Source organism: Xiphias gladius, chromosome 14 (assembly GCF_016859285.1).
Source record: "Xiphias gladius isolate SHS-SW01 ecotype Sanya breed wild chromosome 14, ASM1685928v1, whole genome shotgun sequence".
NCBI lineage: Eukaryota > Metazoa > Chordata > Actinopteri > Istiophoriformes > Xiphiidae > Xiphias > Xiphias gladius.
In genome coordinates this window covers 1,142,193-1,162,279 of record NC_053413.1, presented here as the reverse complement: position 1 = coordinate 1,162,279, position 20,087 = coordinate 1,142,193, and the positions used below count along the sequence as shown (strand labels likewise).

At 39.9% G+C, this 20,087-nt stretch overlaps 1 protein-coding gene across 1 annotated transcript in view; it reads right to left on the bottom strand.

Moving 5' to 3' along the window:
* Positions 1–761: 761 nt before the first annotated feature.
* The window catches only part of xkr4 (XK related 4), a 34,995-nt gene continuing 15,669 nt past the window's right edge, over positions 762–20,087 (bottom strand). The window contains exons 2-4 of the mRNA XM_040144153.1: positions 6,400–6,599; positions 5,095–5,449; positions 762–1,362 (exon numbers count right to left, since the gene is read on the bottom strand). Coding sequence (XP_040000087.1) covers positions 762–1,362; positions 5,095–5,449; positions 6,400–6,599 — 1,156 coding nt within the window. The remainder of the gene's footprint in view (positions 1,363–5,094; positions 5,450–6,399; positions 6,600–20,087) is intronic.

The following is a 20,087-nucleotide window of genomic DNA, read 5'->3' as shown; positions in this document are numbered from 1 at the left end:
GAGGTATGAAATGTCAAGGCCAAAGAAGAACGTTTTGGACTCTCCAGCCATCTGTAAGGTGTTCCACATCGTCAGATGCTAGAGAACATTTCTGAGGAACCTTTTTTTGGCACAAAGAGAACAGGAGTGACGAGCGTTATCATGTAGATATTGATGGAGGTACCCATCCTGCTGTTGCTGCTATGGGATCACACAATCAGTACTTCCAAACAATAGGACATCAAGATGTTAAGACACATATGACAGTTTTACTACTGATGATGAATGAGGAATCATTTCCTTCCCTCATCGCATTAGAGGAATTTCTGTGTAATTCAGGTATCATTCAGGTTAAAGAGGAAAATTTGCTGACTTAAATTTCATCTGGATGGACAGGGACATATGTTTATTTTATCCCTAACTTTTCCAAACTCAATCAAACAGTGCATCAGCCTCTCAAAGCTTTCTGTTGATTTGCATTTAGTTCGTACCACACTGGATTTCCCTGATGAGTGGAGGTAAAAATAACAGCGACAACCCTACAAAGAACTCAAATACATCCAGTGACATCAACAGAACTTATGCCACATCGCTCCTCGAATCATTACCAACAAAGCCAAATGCTCCTGGATGGGCACTGATGCTGAAGAATGGAAAAAAGGGAATGAGAGATGAAAAGTGACACTATTGGTAGTAACAAATTCTTATTGCCACAGTTCCAGTTGCTGTTTATGTGATATCTGACACTGCACCCTTATACGGGTTCTGATATCAGGATGGAACTATAAAGTGGTCTCATATTCCAACCTCTCCTGCACCAGAGCATCATCTTTGTACTGCAGTCGTGGAGGAGTCAGGGAGCAGTCTATGGCCAGGATTGCCTTGCGTATACTACGGTCGAGGACATGACGCTCCCAGGCTGGGTAGCGATTCCTACAAAGGTCGATCTTGATAACGGTCTCTTCAAGGCGTGGAGCACGAGATGATGGAGTGGATGGCACTGTGGGTCGGACCTGAAACACTGGCATGCAGCCATCCCGCTCAGAATATTTCCCCGTGTCGCGCTCCAGAGTTGTGGTGGCACCTCTGTTGGAGCGCAATGAGTTGGTGGCACCTTCTGATGGTAGTGTGGAGAACTGAGCAGTGGGGTCCAGGTTGAGGCCCTGGCTGCTCAGCGAGCGTCCAAAGCGTGGCCCATTGGGATGGAAAAAGGCATAGTACATGAGCATGAAAACCACTCCAGTGAGGAAACTGCTGAAGATGACGCAGAGTGCTGGAACTGCAAAGGCGTCAGTGGTGTGAGGCGAACGGTAGAGATACCACAACGCACTAAGAGCAGCATTCTCCACCAAGATCACCAGGTAATAGATGAAAAGCCGACACCTGCACAAAGACATGATAAAAAGATACTGAATCAGATAGAATGAAACTAAATTAGTTAGCAAAACATGAAATGGGGTTCTCCATTATTAGCAGGGAAGATAAATGTGTGGTGAGAAGTGCTTAAATTGTATTTTGACAGTGGGCCATAAGGATGGCTATACTGGTCAGCTGTTCCATCCCTCCAACACAGATACCTCCACATCTGCTACCTAAATTTATACCAGGTAAATACCAGTATATTAGGTTGATTCCTAATGTTTTTGATGATCTCTTGCTCTCTCTCTCAGTGCCTCTATCAGTATTGTTTTTTATTCAGTTTCACGAAATATTTAAAATATACTGTTCAGGAGTAAAAAACTTTTTTTTTGACCGTCCATAAGTGTTCCCTCAGTGTTAACATTTGGTGAAAATGTCAAAGTTGTACACAAGAAAGAAGATAGAAAATATATTGGATAAATTACAATGAAATTTGCTGTGGGTGTTGACAGTCCCCAGAGGACAAAATCTCTCTGATTGTGATGACCCCACAACTTTTGCCAGTAATGGGTACAATGACAAGAAACACTTTCATGTTCCTAGAGGAAAAAATTCTTCGAATTTGGTAAGCCTCAACCCGTTCTACACTGCCATTCTGGGGTCAAGAGTTCTAGCAGCAAGGCTGTAAGAATATAAAATTGTCAATGTCTTGTTCAGCCTATCAACTATTTTGTATTGTGGGCTCGAGTGAAAATTTCAACCCCTAGTAGCAGCTGCAAATGAGGGTTCAAAGCTGCACTAATCATTTTTTATATCAGTAGATAAAATGACAGTGTATAATATTAAAGGGGTCACTCATAGTGGTGATCCACTCCAGTATCCTTAGGAATTACGTCGAAATTGAACAATACCACAGGTCACAATTTAGGTGGAGTGCCAGAGTTCACTGAAAATGCAGGAAGTAATGTGTATTTTATGTAGCCAGGCCGAAGGTACATGCAGAAGACCGGAGTTTGCATCCCATCTCAGACCTGAAATTAACATTCACCTTTTCTATAAGCTGCAAATATGATCTTTCCCTGACTCTAACCATACTGTTGTTGCCGTGCACAGATATTGTAGAAAATCAGACTTTTAAAAATGTTGGCATTGGAAAATTTGTCATTGAATGTAATCCAGGGTTTTGCAGAATGTTCAATATAAGCGTTGTTGTCTGGTGATATGGTTGTTGCAAACCCACAATTATCACTTGACTCTGCAGTTCCTGTCGGCTTTAGGGAGATTTGAAGATACAAAGCTTTTTTACAAATACACAAACCTGGATTTCTCTTTACAAAGGTTAATTTACAACTACAAACTTTGGAATTATTTGTTAACATCATTTTACAAGATCAAAACCTTACTGACCCTAATTTTGGCCCATAATTTTTAACCTAATTTAGCTCATTGGCACAACCTCAAAAAAATTCTAATGTTGCACTCTGTCTGCTAGATGTGTAAGTGTTTACTAAAACTTTACAGTTTGTCCCACTGCCCCAAAAACAGCCAGAAAGCAAAACAAAACAAACAAACAAAACAAATCATGGAGATTTAATGTTTCTTGTTCTTTACTGCATCCTGTTTGTTGCAACACCCCAGTAACATTGCATTGCCCAGTACTAACTTCTCAAAAGGTGACTGACATGATGATGCTTTAAAGTTGCTCTGAAAGCCCATTTCAGATAGTGATTTACTGGACCGAGGTAATATTTTTAATATTTTATTGTAGCTTTTCTGTGAATAACTGAAATATACAGTTAGGTACATAAGTATTTGGACAGTCACACAATTTTTTAATTTTGCCTCTGTACACCACCACAACGGATTTGAAACAAAGCCATCAAGATGTGACTGAAGTGTAAACTTTCAGCTTTAATTTAATGGGTTTAACAAAAATATTAATAATTAATAATAATGATTATAAAACATTATCCGTTTAGGAATTACAGCCATTTCCATACATAGTCCCTCAAGAGTAATTGGACAATTGACTGACAATCAGTTTCATGGCCAGGTGTGGCTTGTTCCCTTGTTATTTCATGACAAATTAAGTAGATAAAAGGTCTGGAGATGATTCCAAATGTTGAATTTGCATTTGGAAGCGTTCGTGGGAACTCTCAATATGTGATCCAAGGAGGTGTTGATGCATGTGAGAGAGACCATCATTAGGCCATAAAAAAAAGAAAAAACCTATCAGACAGATAGTACAAACTTTAGGAGAGGCCAAATCAACAACTTGATACATTCTTAAAAAGAAGGAATGAACTGGCGAGCTCAGCAACATCAAAAGGCCTGGAAGATCATGGAAGAGAACTGAAGTGGATGATCTCAGAATTCTTTCCTTGGTGAAGAAAACCATTCACATAGTCTAGCCAGGTCAAGAACACTCCAAAGGGGGTGAGCGTATCATTGTCAAAGTCTATAATGAAGAAACACCCTCATGAATGTAAATACAGAGGATTTAACACAAGGTGAAAACCACTGGTAAGACTCAAAAACAGAAATGCCAGATTGGACTTTGCCAGAAAAAAATCTAAAAAGCCTGCCCAGTTCTTGAACAAAAATCTTTGGACAGATGAAAACAAGATTAACTTGTACCAGAATGGTGGTAAGAGAAGAGTATGGAGAAGGAAAGGAACAGCTCATGATCTAAAGCACACCGCATCATCTGTCAAACCGCAATCATCTGTCAGGCAGTGTTATGGCATGGGCATTTATGGCTGCCAAAGTTACTGGGTCACTGGTGTTTATTGATAATATGACTGCTGATAGAAGTAGCAGGATGAATTCTGAAGTGTATAGGGCTTTACTATTTGCTCAGATTCAGCCAAATGCTGCAAAACTGATAGGACAGTGCTTCACAGTACCGATGGATAATGACCCAAAACATACTGCAAAAGTAACCTAAGAGCTTCTCAAGGCAAAGAAATGGAATATTCTTCAATGGCCAAGTCAGTCACCTGACCTCAACCCAACTGAGCATGCTTTTCACTTACTGAAGACAAAACTGAGGGCAGAAAGACCCACAACCAAGCAGCAACTGAAGACGGCTGCAGTAAAGACCCGGCAAAGCATCTCAAGGGAGGAAACTCAGCATTTGGTGATGTTCATGGGTTCAAGAGTTAGGCAGTCATTGGCTGCAAAGGATTTTCATCCCAGTATTAAAAATAATTGTCATATTTACAATTATGTTGGTTTGTCCAATTACTTTAGAGCCTCTAAAAATAAGGGACTATGTTTAAAAATTAAACCTGAAAATCTACACTTCAATTCCATCTTTATGTTCTTGTGTCATAACTATGGTGGTTGTGTACTGAGGCAAAATTATGAAAATTGTGTCACTGTCCAAATACTTATGCATCTAACTGTAAAAGATAAAGTTCTAAAAGGTTACTACTATATGATGAGTGAAACTTAAAAATTATACAGAATTAATTTGCAACGGGTCTGTATATATAAACGTAGAGTATTCAACTTTTCACAAGTTAAACATACACTCCTGTTTTTTATTGCACCTAATTTAAACCCCAGCTCATCATAGATCTGTGTTTTGAAGCACCACACTTTTGTCAGTTGATTGAATTTCATCTGGCCAGTTGTTTTTGAATTAAAAAATTACAAAATAGTAAAGACCTTTAATTAAATTAAAGAATTTACTTTAAAATCAAGCCACTAAAATGGATTTGTCTTCAGGTCTACATCACACTGAATGCTCACCTTGTCCTTCCTTCCTTGACATTAAACCAGGAAAAGATGTAGATTATGCCCACTACCATGTCAAACACAATCTCCTCCCACTTGCTGATGCAGAAGTCTGTCTCACAGTGGACAATCCAGAAGGTCATGATGCACCAGTGCAGGACGATGAAAATGCCAAAGTAGAGTTGAAACACAGAGGCAAACAGTGCAAAAGTGATGACCCTCGCTGCAATTGTGAAGAAGTGCCAGCAGAACTGGATGATGACAGCCAGGTAGCTGATTGACTTCTTGTCATCCCGAGACTCTCGCAGGGCCTTCTGGTAGGAGGCCAGGGCCCAAGCCAGAGAGACAAGGGAGGCTGCTGCTGTCATACCTGCAACCGACAGACAAACAAACACTGTTAGCCTAGAACATTGTTGAACAAACACTGGGAAACAGAAGGTGAATTTAGTCGCTTCACTGAAAAGGTAGCTGTTCACCTCAGTAAACTCTTGAGTCCTGGATTGCAAAGGCTTCCACAGCAAATGAACCCACCACAGCACAAAACAGGAGCATATTTGTAACCTATTCTTGATATTTTCCAGAAATGCAGTGAGGTTTTTTGACCCATTTCAGAGGCCTATTTTAGTGACTCGTGTCAGTGTTGGAAAAGAAGTGAGATGCGTCCAATCATTAGGTTTTCATAACATGCGCAAATTTAACACTACTGGAAGCTGAAAACCCCCATCTGTTATTTACCTGCTTTGTGAAGCTAGAAATATGGATAATGATCTCTGATTACAGGCCTTTGCATTTACACTCGGGGCCAGATGTATAAATGGTGGGCTGAGGGTGATACATTTAAGTAGACATGGAAAGTAAGGTGAGAGACAAAATCTAACCATAAAATATTATTCATTTAAGTTGTTTCACTGATTGGTCTACAAAGCAATCTGTAAAATGTCAATCAAAGGCTTGTTTATAAAGTTAATTTTGACTTATTAGTTTGGTATGCTAAATTTTATAATTTGTTTTATTTACAATGAAGGCGTCACTTTATTTCCCCTCATTTCCTTTGTTTTGTTATCATGTTTATGATCTTTATATTATCCTTTATTATGAAGCACTCTGTAAAGTCTGGTTGGATATGAGCGCTATAGACTTATCAATAATTATCTTCCTAACGATCAACAATAGTGCAATATCACCACTGATGAATAATTAATAATACAGCTACAGCCGTGCATAATTGTCTTGCATAATGACAGCTGCAGGTTAGGGTTAGGGAATGGCATTATATCACAAGTATAGCAAGACAAATGTGTGCGTATATGTGTGTCTTACCTTGCACAGCCTGGAGCTTGTGTGTCTGTATGATGATGCACAGCTGCAGCACCAGTTGTGGAGCACTCTCCAGAAAGGTGGCCAGCAGATGCAGCATGCTCACATCTGCAAACTCATAGACCATCCTCCAGTAGTAACGCCAACGCTCTGTCTCAGCACTCTGACGACTCCGAACACCCAGATAGATGGTATGGAAATACCTGGAGGAAATGGAGGAAAAATATCATGCTACTATATCAACCAGACAGGATAAAACATTTCATGTAACAGTATATCAAGAAGTGCGAAGGCGGAACACACTGAAAGTATACGCTTTCTTTCTCACCTTCTTTTCTTACCTGAGAAATACCTGAGGAAAGCAATGGTTACATCCAAGAGTTAGTCTGCACTTCCAATGCTGATTTTTAATATACTAACTCTATGTACTAAATTTTACAATACAATACTTCTGTGTTTTTACAGTACATGCCAGCCACTTGGACATACAGACACAAGTATTTTAGCAGCCAGGCAGGACAAACAAAAATCCTACTTGTGATGAGTTCAGTAAAATTGCCTAATTTAAAGGTGACACTCCTCAATTTTGTTTTATTGCTCAATAGTACCCATAATTCCTCCCAGCCACTAATAGAACAATGTTATACCAGATCAGGGTATTTACCACACCATCGTTCCCTTTGTCCAAACTAAAGTCCCATTCTATAGACAGGGATTTTCAGCCTATGCAAAGGCTACCACTTTTGAATATGCAACCACTTTCCTCAGTAGAGCCTTGGTAGATTTGATAAGAAAAGAACATACTGTTAAACTTGTGCAATTACTGTAAACAAACAAACAAGAAGAGACAACAATATAAAAATGCTACCAAAGGCTATGGACACCACATTGCAGGGAAAATGCATAAATATATAAATCAACACTTAATGCCTAATACGTCTTATACAATTCAGAGCATATACTGTATAGAGAATCACAAGGCAGAAAACACATTTATAAGCAATGTAAACAGTACCGTGGCCACAGCCCATAGACCCCACACACTGTAGCAAAAAGAGAAGTACACATTTTTACTTTTTTTCACATTTTTACACACACTTTATGTAGGTACGCCAAGGTATAGTAATTCTTACCCTATAGTCATCCTTTACTTCATTGGTTTGTTGTACACTTTTTGCAATGTTCACAGTCTACTCACATGGACACTTATGGGTGCAACCACACTTCTTTCACCTCCCAACACTCACCATTTCTTCCAGCTCACTGTTGATGTTTTTAAACTTAAAGACAGTTCTGGTAGTTTTTCTCCCTTGCATGCAAACTTAAAATGAGAGTAGAGCAAACTCCTCAAAGTTCCTTCAAAGTTCCATCAGTATACAGTCATGTCTTTGAAGCATGTTAGCCAAAGATTTTTGATAGACCGCGAACTGCAGGTTCCCTGTCCTATGTCTCTCCCCTCATGTCATCTCTCTCCTGTCAGGGCGCTAGCTGGGTCTGGTCAGAAAAAATGATGTCACAGTGTATTGACAAAGCCACAGAAAGGTTAAAGGTTGACAAAAGCAATCTTTTCAGCTGCTAAGTTCAACTTTAGCTTAGAGGTATACTATGCAAGATTTTCCTAAAAAAAAAATGTATAGACTCATACAAAAGTCATCTTTTCAATCGTCCCTTATGACCCACTACAAATGTGTGGCGGTGTATTTATTTGCCGAGACCCCGAAGCAAAGTGCAAACTTGTTTGTCTGTGTGGTCCTGTCTTTGCCTCTGTAACGTTATGTTTATGCGTAATGGGCGCCTCCGTATGCTTATTGGTATGTGCAAAGAGTTGTCCATTCAGCACTTGCAGTTGTATTATGTGTGAAATATGTTGTCCTCTTGTAGCATCTATTGATGTGAGCTATATTTAATCTATTTTATGCGTGCAATATGAGAGAGAAATTTGTTAATTTTGGCAGACTATTGTTTTGCCTATACTGACTGTCTTTGGTTTAAATTGTGTGGGATGGAGCTTGAAAAATGGACGGGAAAGGCCCATGGATGTTTCTTATTCAAAGTTGTGGGACTGTCTCAACTTTGCACAGACATGGCCTTGGTAGTCTCTCTTTTAGCTAACGCACTTCTGAAATACATATCATGATGGAATCTACCAGATAAATGCTTTGCAAAGACTCTAAACTAATGATATGGAGAAATGAAGTAGCCTGTCCTTGTGCCCAGATATTATGACCTTCTGTTTCAGTTGAAGGATTTCTGGTGACGGCTACAGGCCTAATGTTATTAAGGCTCATGCGCTTATTTTCTTGTTTACTAAATGACATTGCACTTTTGAATTAGATTTGATGTAATATCGAATTGGTCATTGTGTCTAATATATGCATTTCTGTGTAATCATTTCATATCCGACAGTGACATTTACAATGTTCTTCTAGATCTGACATTATTGAGAAAGCTACAAACAGAAAAAATATTCAGATAGGCTTAAATAGTCTTAGTTCTTTTGGCAAGATAAATGTTATGGCATTCTATCTATCTATTCTATCTATCTATTATATTGATAGGCTGCCTTGGCCTTGGAAATTGTACTTGTTCATTTACTAAACAAAATGCACTTTGGAATGATATCGACGTTGTTGTGTCTTCTTACTGACAGAATAAGATACCAACAAGTAAACTTTTTGTGGTCTTTTTATTTACTTATAAAACTAATTTAAGTCCTTACGTTGGGACAGACAACCCCTGCTTCCCTTAGCTGGCGGACGATCTTGATTGCTGTATACACACAGCATTTATTGCCTACCCTCAACCTTTAAGTTCAAACTATGCCTTTGCTGTGGGCATGCAGCCCCAAGCCAAGTGTGCAGGGTGTGAGGGCAGGACTCAATAAAAACGACTTCATATGAAGCGACCAGGTTACATTGCTGTCTCCGTCTCTCTCTGCTCGCACTCTTTGTCATGGATGTATAAAGAGCTGCAGGTATGTGTGTCTGTTTGACCGAGGGTGGGGCTGAGCTACATACACACACACACACGCAGAACAGAGAGGCCACAGCAGACAGGAAGAAGCATGCGGTTCAGCTGCATTCATACATCAGCAGTGCAGCGACTTCCCCCCAGGGTTGTGTGGAGGTATGGCCATAATTATTTGTGCTTTAGAACATAACTATCGTGAAAGAATCATAGAATAATGTTATTTCTCTGATTCACTGCTTTGTTCTCACTAACACTGCTCCCTTTTTCCTTTACTCTTGAGCTCGCTCAACCACCTCTGCTCTCTCTGATCTGACCTGTAGATGCAGCATAGCTTGAATTTGTTTCATGCTCACAAAACACTATTGTCTATAACAAAAGTGGGAAAAATACCTTTCAAGGGCAGGCAAATATCAGCTTTGTTTGTGGAGACACAAACATAGAACCTCTGCTATATAGTCTTAACAACATTTTCACCATGGAGTTTCATCAGAAAAGGCTGGATTGCAACATGGACATTGCCTGAGTAGCACACACACTGCAGCTCTTGTCAATCCAATTCTCCCTCTCCCTCTGTCTCCGAAATATCACCAACACGTGGCAGTTGTTTAGCAGCATTATTACAGGCCTTGAAATGAAGTTCCGTTGTCAATAAAGAATTTGAAAATTAAATCTGGGCTGAGGGCATTAAAGCTTCAGTCTGTACATGGACAGATGGACCTGACACATCTCTCAATGTGTGTGTGTGTTTATGTTGGTGCAGGTCTTTCTAAGTCTACAGATTAGGCTACATTCACACTGTAACTGAAGGTGCCCCAGTTCTGACTGCTACAGTCACATCCACTGAAAAGTCAGGTCATTCGGTCTTATATTCTGCCTTCGAGAGAGGCCATCACCATCAGTACTGCTAGTAATACTATGGCAATATTACTTTTCATGTACAGTACATATTCCCTGCCAATACTAGTGTTAGACCAAGCAAGTATACATCAATCTGGTTATTCATATTATGTGCTTTTTATTAAGTAGCGACAATTTTATGATAATCTGACAATCTGAAATACAGTTTCATATGTTACTCAGTAACATATCCATATGTTACTCAGAGTTGTTTAGAATGACAGTGGCCACTGACATTCTAAACAAATCATTGATTCAGATATTTTTATATATGATAGTTTATTTTTACCCTTCAGGTTTAAGTGTTACAGATAAATTGTTAAATCCAATCAGGAGACCAAAAGAATGTGTTTTGGTCCATATCTCAATATTTTTCATCCACGGCATACAGTCCACTGCCCACTGGCCCATATTAAAATCCTAAATCTCTAAAAATGGGTCAGGGCACCATGGTAGGCTTCTTGCCATGAACCCCAACGTCACAGGTTCCATTGCAGCCATGGACCTTTGTTGTATGTTATACCTCATTTACTCTCTCCCCTCATTTCCTGTCATCTCTTTATCGTCTACTCTCAAATAAAACAGTGCAGCTAATACATTGCAATATTTTTTCTAGCTGTTCTGAATGTCCACACTGGAAGGTGGATGAAAAAGCCTGTCATCAAAGCCTCATCTTGGCTCCATTCCAATGCCTGCCTGATCTCTCACCAACAACTCTGTGTCTTTTGTGTGTCTTCGTAGTCTAAACATAGTGTTGTACAAATGGGTATAACTGTGCACATAATATGTAAGTTTAAAAAGAAAGCGAAAGAAAGAGAAAGAGAAATACAGATTCTGCCTTCTCTAACACCTCCACACACTTGAACAGTCACTGCATGATGGGGGTGTGATTGTTAGATTTTCTGTTTTGAAAAGTTAAAAAACATCTTGGTGGCGGTTGTGGCAGTCCCAATTCCACTGTTGAAGCAGATGCTGGTAAAGTATCAAGCACTTGGTTTGAATTACTTTATACTGAAGCCTTTGGCCTGGTGAGCAATGAAATAAAGGAGGAAATGGAGGGATGAAATACAAAAATAAAACTCAGTTCTTGGGTCAGGTTCTGGTCTCAAATTTGGCAGCACCAGTCGGGATCATCAGAACTAAGTCATAAAGATTCAGGAATGACTTGGGTTCAAGTCTCAGTTTTAGGCCCATGATAATGTTCATGATAATGAAAGAACATGTCACCCAGTGAAACGGTGTCACTATGTGTTTTAACAGTTTTTGGACAACAGTGGAGCTGTATGACTCAGTGGAATAAGATATACCAGGCTACAGGCTAAAACAATATTTTAAGTGGGTTAAAATATTAATAAACAGCTGGATGATGCCTTTTGGGCCCATCACTTGGGGGGATAGGAATCAGGGTCAGGTGGCAGGGAAGGATGGGGACCTAGGCATGCCAATCCCTGGCATCATAGACTGGTCCTAGGGACAGGGAATGTCACTCCTCTGGCGGGAAAGGAGCCAGACTTGGTGAGGGGGGTGGAGCGGTACCAACTAGATATAGTTGGGCTCACTTCCCCACACAACACTGGAATCAAACTCCTGGAGAGGGGCTGGACTCTCTCCTTTTCCTGAGTTGCCCAGGGTGTGAGTTACTGGGTGGATGTGGGGATATTCAAAGGCCCTAGCTGAGCGCAGCTGTGTTGGACTTCTCCCCAGAGAACAAGAGGGTTCCCTTCATGAGAATGCAAGATGCTGGGAGGAACACTCCAAATATTGTCAACAACAGTTTGGAGTATTCAGCCTTTTTGGAATCTCTGGATGGGGTCCTGGAAACGATACCACCTGGGGGACTTCAACACTAACCTGGGCAATGATAGAGAGACCTGTAGGGGGTTTATTGAGAGGAACGGCCTGTCTTTATCTGAACCCAAGTGGGGCTATGTTATTGGACCTCTGTAATCGTCATGGATGGCCATAACAAATGCTATGTTTGAGTATAGGGTGGTTCATAAGTGTACTTCATACCAGAACATTCTAGGCCTATTATCTGTGATTGACTTTGTGGTTGTACAATCAGATCTTTGGCTGTATATCTTGGAAACTTGGTGAAGAAAGGACCAAAGCAATCAACAGATCACCACATGGTGGTAAATTGGATCAGATGGCGGGGGTGGTTCTCAGACAGACCTGGTAACTTAAACATATTGTGAGGGAGAACGCCTGGCTGAGACCCCTATCAGCAAGTTCTTCAACTCTTACCTCTGGAAGAACTTTTAATGCATTCCAGGGGAGGTAGGGGACATGGAATCTGAGTGGGCCATGTTCAAAGCCTCCATTGTATACATGTTTTTCTGTTTCTGTTGTTAGAAAATGGAACAAGGCAAAAGGCGGCGAGGACTTTATGTTAACCAGAAGTCACTTCCAAGCCATTTCCAAGCGGCTGCTCTGCATTGCTTAAATCCTGATTTTGTAACACCCTCTGACAGAATCAACATACACATAAGTTAGAGACAACGGTTGAGCTGTGATTTTGGCTATGCCTACTTGTGATATGATGACTTGGAGAGAAAGTTAAAAGCTTTTTCACATCTGTGTCAGCTGCCGTGTGGTCAACTGAATGAGATGCAAAGAGAGGTGTGCCTGCAAAGGGGAAAGCAGGACCTCGCACTCGCGGGGCAATACTGGCAACCCTTCAACAGAAAGTAGATAAGGTTTGTCCAAAAAGTCGCTAGATTTGTCTCCAGGTGCTTTTGAGAAGGGAAGTTGCCAAAGGGTTGTGAAAAGTTAGTAAATCTAGCAACAAAGGCGCTCATCTGGCAACACTTCGTATAAACTCCCCCTAATGAAGTAATAAGAAACAGTTTGCTCCAATTCATTTTGAAAGAGCAACGGCCAATGGGGAAACACTCAGCTGGCCGATCAATAGTGTACCGTTAGAACTCAGTCAAGAAGCATTCCGCTGACCGATGGTGTAACAGTCAGTCAGTCATTAGCTCAGTCAGTCAGTGACATTCACTTTTATAGGCCTGGTCCCGTTGTTGTGGTCCAGCCAAAAAGGGGGGACCGTAGGGTGCGCTCCAATTACGGGGGATCACACTGCTCAGCCTCCCTTAGAAAGCTTATGCCAGGGTGCTGAAAAGGACGCTCCGATCAACTGTTGAACCTCAGATTCAGGAGGAGCAATGCGTATTCTGATCTGGGTGTGGGACAGTGGACCAAATCTTTACACTTGCAAGGTTAATGGAAGAGTCATGGGAGTTTGCCCATCAGATCTACATGGGTTTTGTAGAGAAGGCTTACAACCCTCTCTTGGTCTTTTGGGGGGCACTGCGGGACTATGGTGTACAGGGGCCATTACAATGAGCCATCTGGTACTTATATAACTGGAGTGAGAGTTGTGTCTGTATTCTACACGGGAAGTCCAAGCATGTTTCCAGTTGGTGTTGGCCTCCCTCAGGGTTGTATCTTGTCACCGATCCTGTTTTTTGATTTTCATGGACAGAATCTTAAGGTGCAGGTGAATCTCCTGTTTGGAGACCTCAGAATCACCTCTCTGCTTTTTGCAGACGATGTGGTTCTTTTGGCGTCATCAGACTGCAACATACATCTTGCACTGGGATGGTGTGAGTGTGAAGCAGCTGAGATGAGAGTCAGCACCACCAAGTCTGAGGTCATGGTTCTCTGCCAGAAAATGGTGGATTACTCCCGTTGAGTAGGGACAGAATTGCTGCCTCAAGTGAAGAAATTTAAGTATCTAAGGGTTTTGTTCACAAGTGAGGGTAAAATGGAGTGTGAGAGGTCAGCAGTAGTGCATTATACTGGACTGTTGAGGTAAAGAGAGAGCTGAGCTGGAAGGCGAAACTATTGATTTACCAGTCGATCTACTGTATGTTCCAGCCATCACCTATGGTCATGAACTTCGGGTAATGACCAAAAGAATGAGATCATGAATACAAGTGGCTGAAATAAGTTTCCTCCGTAAGTTGGCTGGGCTCAACTTTATAGATAGGGTAAGGAGCTCAGACATCCAGAAGGAGCTCAGAGTAGTCACTGCTCCTTCGCATCGAAAGAAGCCAGCTGACCCAACTGTCTAAAAAGAACATAACTGTATACAACAACATCTTTCTTATCTTAAAGCTCAGTGATATCTATTAAAACATCATAAAATCTGTAATAAACTTTTCCATTGTCATGGATACTGTTTGTCCAAAGATTTTAGAAACTATCAAACTAATGAAAATTTCCCTAAATCTTAATAGACAAGACTCCAAAAACATATATCCACCCTGCTCTACACTAACCAACCAGTCTATAGGTTGGTTAGTGAACCAATATATAAGAACCAACCAAGGGTGAAGCAGTTATATACTGTAAGGTAGTTTCAGACAAACATAAACAGTAAATGCTGAGTAAATTACTTACAAAGAACAGCTTACATACATTTGATCCAGGCACAAACAAAGACAGTTATGGGAAAAGTTCCTTCTCAACTCATTCACTGAAACAAGCAAATGCTGACACTGAACACAGGGACACTGGTTGTTAAACAGGAGCTTGGCTTTAACACCAACGTTTTCGTGATTGTAACCTTAGCCTTAAAACCATGCTTGGAGGTAGTGAGGAACATCTAAACGGTATGCAGAAATGTCCTCACTATGAGAGTTTAAAATTAAATTAGTCCTCACAAAGATAGCAATACAATACTCAGATATCAACGTGAACAGAGTGCAAAATACTCAAGACAGCTGGTATATATATATCTATATATGGTATATATATCTGCTATATATGATACTTTCTACAGTACGCTAACAATATGGCCAGTCACTATTGGATATTAAATTTACAGTGACAAGTTAAAATATTCATGAAATTTTTTGAGTTTGAAGAGGTGGTGAGCAGAAGCATTAGCATGTAATAACACCCATCATTTCTAATTGTTCAGACATACTGTATATCTGTCATGATCAGTCAATTTTCAGTTGAGATTTTCCAGAATTTAAATGTGATGGACCGAAACTGAGCCTGTAACATTTAGCCAGACTATTGTTGTCAATTGTTATAATCAGCTGCGATCGCATGATGGGATTAATAATGCTAATTAAATGTTTCCATGGACTGCTGGATAACAATGCTCTCTAGAATATCTTTAATCCTCAATTTTACAAATGCATCTTAACCAATAAATATCATAGAGGGAAACAGATAAAGGTAAATAATGAACCATTCAAAGTAAGTTTAATTTGGCTTCTATTCCAGTTACACCATGTCACTAAACAGTCTGGCTCCATAGGGGTCAAGGTTCAACAATAACGGTGTGAATTATTTACAAAAGTTACTAATTTTACAATACTAATAATGATCTATTTAGATCCTTTATCTCTATACACTTAGTGTAAACTGTAAGCATGTTGGATTGCCATGACAAGAAACAAAGAGAGTTTACAATGAAGAATGAATGCTAATTTTGCTCATAAGAGAGGGACTATTGACGTATTAATTGACAGAGAGATACACCAGTGAGTTCACACACACGCCTTACTCAAATAATGGGGCATATTTTGACCTATAGACTGTTTATGTATTTATTTATTTGTTTCTTTTTTATTACTTGTAGTAACAGTCATAAAGCTTCTGTTTCAAGGTCTATAGGAACACCTATGATGAACTGTGCACATATATACAGTACATACTGTATAATTCACCATGAGCCTCATAGAAAAGTTACCAATTCTTACAAAAACTGGCACACAGAATCCCGAATGTATTGTGCAAAAGCACACACACACACACACACACACACACACACACACACACACACACACACACACACACACACACATACACACACACACACACACACACACACACACACACACAGACACACACAAACACACACACACACACACACACACTCATACTGTACTTAAATCCAGCAACATTGCTTATTTATAGAGCACTTTTTAAGATATTCAAAGACACTTCACACAGAGGTGAAATACTAAATAAACTAAAAGCATAAGAACACACTAAAAAGTACATTAGGTAGCAGGGGACATTAAAGGGGACATATTATAAAAAATACACTTTTTCATGTCTTTTCAATGTTAATATGTGTCCCCGATGTGTGTACAGACCATTTAACTTTGAGAAAAGACCATCCTCTTTCTTTCTCTTGTCTCAACCTCTCATTAGAAGTGTGTGCAAACATGCCATTTAGCTTTTGCTCCCTTTATGACACCGTAAAGGGATTTCAACCTCCCCCAGCCCTTCAGCTCACTGTCAGTCCCCACCCAGTGAAAAGTTACAGAATTTTCCAAGCTGTCCGCCATTGTTGTTTTCCTCACTAACGCAGGCTCCAGTATCATGAAGATATTGAAAGCAAGAAGAAAGCACGCAAATTATTCTGTTGTTGTCTGCAAAACCAACACAACAGTTTTCAAGTCCTCCCATCATCTGAGGAAGTGAAGACCTGTTGGATTCACTTCATTTTTGATGGAAATGTCCCCACGATAACTGCAAAACCATTTCACCTCGGACTGCTTTCTGAACTATGGCCAGTCAGGATTCGCTTAAAAACTGAAGCTCAAGGATTGATTAATACCAATTGTTCATAAACTGACTTCAAACTTGGAATCTGTAAGTTTTGCAATGTTTTATGGTGTTTTACTGTTTATTTTGTAGGTTAGCCTTTGGAACTTGGCATTGGAACTTGGCGCTGGCTAATGTGGCTAGCATTTTGTTAACATTGGCAACATACAATAAATAAATTAAAAATACAAAAAATATACCCGAGAAAAAATATAAATTATATAAAGTGTAACATGCCATTATAAGAAAATTTGAAACAGACTTTCAGTCATTGTTTGGTGACAGTTTTTGTGATAGATAGAAATTTTAAAATGTAAACAAAGTCTTTGTGTATGTCAAATATTACACAGATGTGGGTGACTTGATGGACCTAATCTTTGGTGGACCCAGCACCATACATGAATGAGGTTTTGAAGATCCTCATCCCAGATGTGATGAATGACTTACATTATTATCACATGTGACAAAACAGTACAAAACAGCACATTGCAACTATTGATGACTGATGACTGTAAAGTCTCTGTAAAATAATTCATACAAATTCATGTATAATATGCACAGTATCTGTTGATGACAATTTGGCTAGATGCTAAGAGAAAATCATGTTCTGAAATTGGGAGATTGTTCAACTATATTTTAGAGTGTGTTAGTAAAGGCAGTAAAGACTAATTGTAAGCAACACAAGACATTTCTCTGTTTCACAGTCAAACTTTATTACAGTGTTTACTGATCACAGTACAAATTATACTATATTCACTACAGTATTGTGAAAGGATATCAAACAGATCATCTGCAGCTTTAACAAACATTTTAAAGCATAAATATGGTAATATTTGTATGACAAGTAAACAATTTCAAGCTAAAATACCTAAGTTACTCTGTGAAACATGGACACTTTACAGTCCTCACGGTAGCTGCACATACTTTAGTTACTGAGCCGTTTTTGAACCACATAAGCAAGTTACTTTATAAAATCAGTAATTCCTTCAATTATGTTGACATGGTAATTTAGGGGTTAAAATCTATTCCAGGCAGGTTGCTGCATCATTATAGTAAGTGTCACTGGTCTGATGTAATTAATGGTTACAGTCAGGATAACACATGGGGACAGTGGCTACGGTAATCTCTATACTATTACTTTTAATACTTTTGTACGTTTATTAGTTATCTTTTTACCTGAAATAATTTGCTGACTAATATTTTACATTGTCTGTTGTTTCATATCGTACTTTCCACCCTTATATCCTGGTAATTACAGTAAGTGTTTACATTACAAATTGTGCTGCATGAACATGCTAACGTGATCCTCACAACAAATATTTTCTACTTCACTGGGCTCTGTAGGTCATTTCTCACAAATGTACCTGTAAAGACAAACATAAAACAGAGTTTGTTTATGGTTTGGGGAGTTTTTGCATAAATACTGACCTAACATTATGTGAAAGAGAAATATAAGTATTGTTAGCAGTATGTACCTGAGGAAAACATCACAGAAAACTGTCATCTTGATTGCCAGTGTTGTTCATTTCTCCCTAACTTCGGATCAGATTTCTGCTCAAACATGTGCAGTGGTGGTTTTTGGTTTAGAAGCGGTTATTATAGTGATATTTATGGTAAAAGTGCAGCTAAACTCACTTATAGTGGTTCTCTTGCTTCAAAACACGGTAAGTTGTGCCTGCTCAGACCTATGGAAACTGACCAATCAGAGCAGACTAGGCTTTTAGATTGTGAAAAGAGGTGCTGCAGAAATATACAGTATGAGAAAAATTATGTCTTTTGAACATTTAAGCATGTAAACCTATTGTAGTAGGACCCCCAAATAAAAGTATGAACCTGACAATGAGCAGCATGTGTCCCCTTTAGATCAGATATTAAAGTTCTAAAAAGTTTTGAGTGGTTTTTTTGAATATGGACAGATTGGTGTGATCACAAATGTGTTTTGGGAGAGAGTTCCAGAGGGTCGGGGCAGAAATGGAGAAAGTCCTTTCACCGCAGGTCTGGTACTCAGTCCTGAATGGTGGGGATAAGAGGCTGCCAAAAGGAGAGGGAAGGGTGGGGGCGGGCTATATTTTTCAGGTGAAAAGGAGTTGGAGTTGGCTCTCCTGTGTTTTGCCACGCGCTACATTGCTACAATCCTGAGGATTTTCAACTAACACCGCATCACTGTGCACTACAAGCCCACTAACAATCTGAGGCAGAAGCTTGTCCACTCTAATTACTAACCACCCAGACATAAGCAGAGCAATGTAGTGTATGCAGTTCGATACACAGACCTGTACATTGGGGAAACAATTGCTTCACAAGTGCATGGCACAGCATGGGGAGGCCAACCCCTGGGGATTTTCCTGAGGATTTTCAACAAGCACCGCATCCCTGTACACTACAAGCCCACTAACACTCCGAGGCAGAAGCTTCTCCACCCTAAGGAAAAAACACCCAGACATAAGCAGAGCAATGTAGTGTATGCAGTTCAATACATAGACCTATACATTCGGGAAACAGTTGCTTCACAAGCGCATGGCACAACATGGGGAAGCCAACCCCATCAGGTCAGGACTCAGCAGTCCACCTACATCTGCAGGATAAGGGAAACTTGTTTGAGGACAGAAATGTTCACATTTTGGCCTGAGAAGACCGATGGTTTGAAAGAGGAGTGAAAGAAGCCATCCATGTCAAACTTGAATGACTATCACTAAACAGAGGAGGTGGTCTACCACACACATTATTAGCCACTTACAATGCAGTCTTGAGATACCTCCCAGGCAGCTTAACACCCATTCACACAATGACTCATTTGACCCTAACGTCTCACATGTCAGCCGAGTAGGTCAGCAAGTCACATGTGACTTCAACAACTCTCAAGGAGTTAACGACCCTACAAGATGTTACATGCCTGGGACTCACCATCAGTCAGTTAGAACTGAAGAACCCTTTCGAATGAGAAGTGAAATCTTCAAGAATCCCACGCAAGTCCAGTTGCTTTCATATTGCACTTGGAAATACCATGACCTGGATGATTGAGAATCTTCAAAGAGATACACCAAGGTTGTGGATATGTGGGGAGGGAGAGAGTGTAGCGTCAATGCTGAGGCAGAAATTTTGTGTGGCTTTATGGAGGGATTTGGGACCAATGATTATTATGTCCAACTCATCACAGTTCAGTTTCAGGAATTTACTGTGCATTCATGATTTAATTTCAGTAAAACTGTTGGTGGGGGTGGATTGAGTTTTGGTGATGATAGATT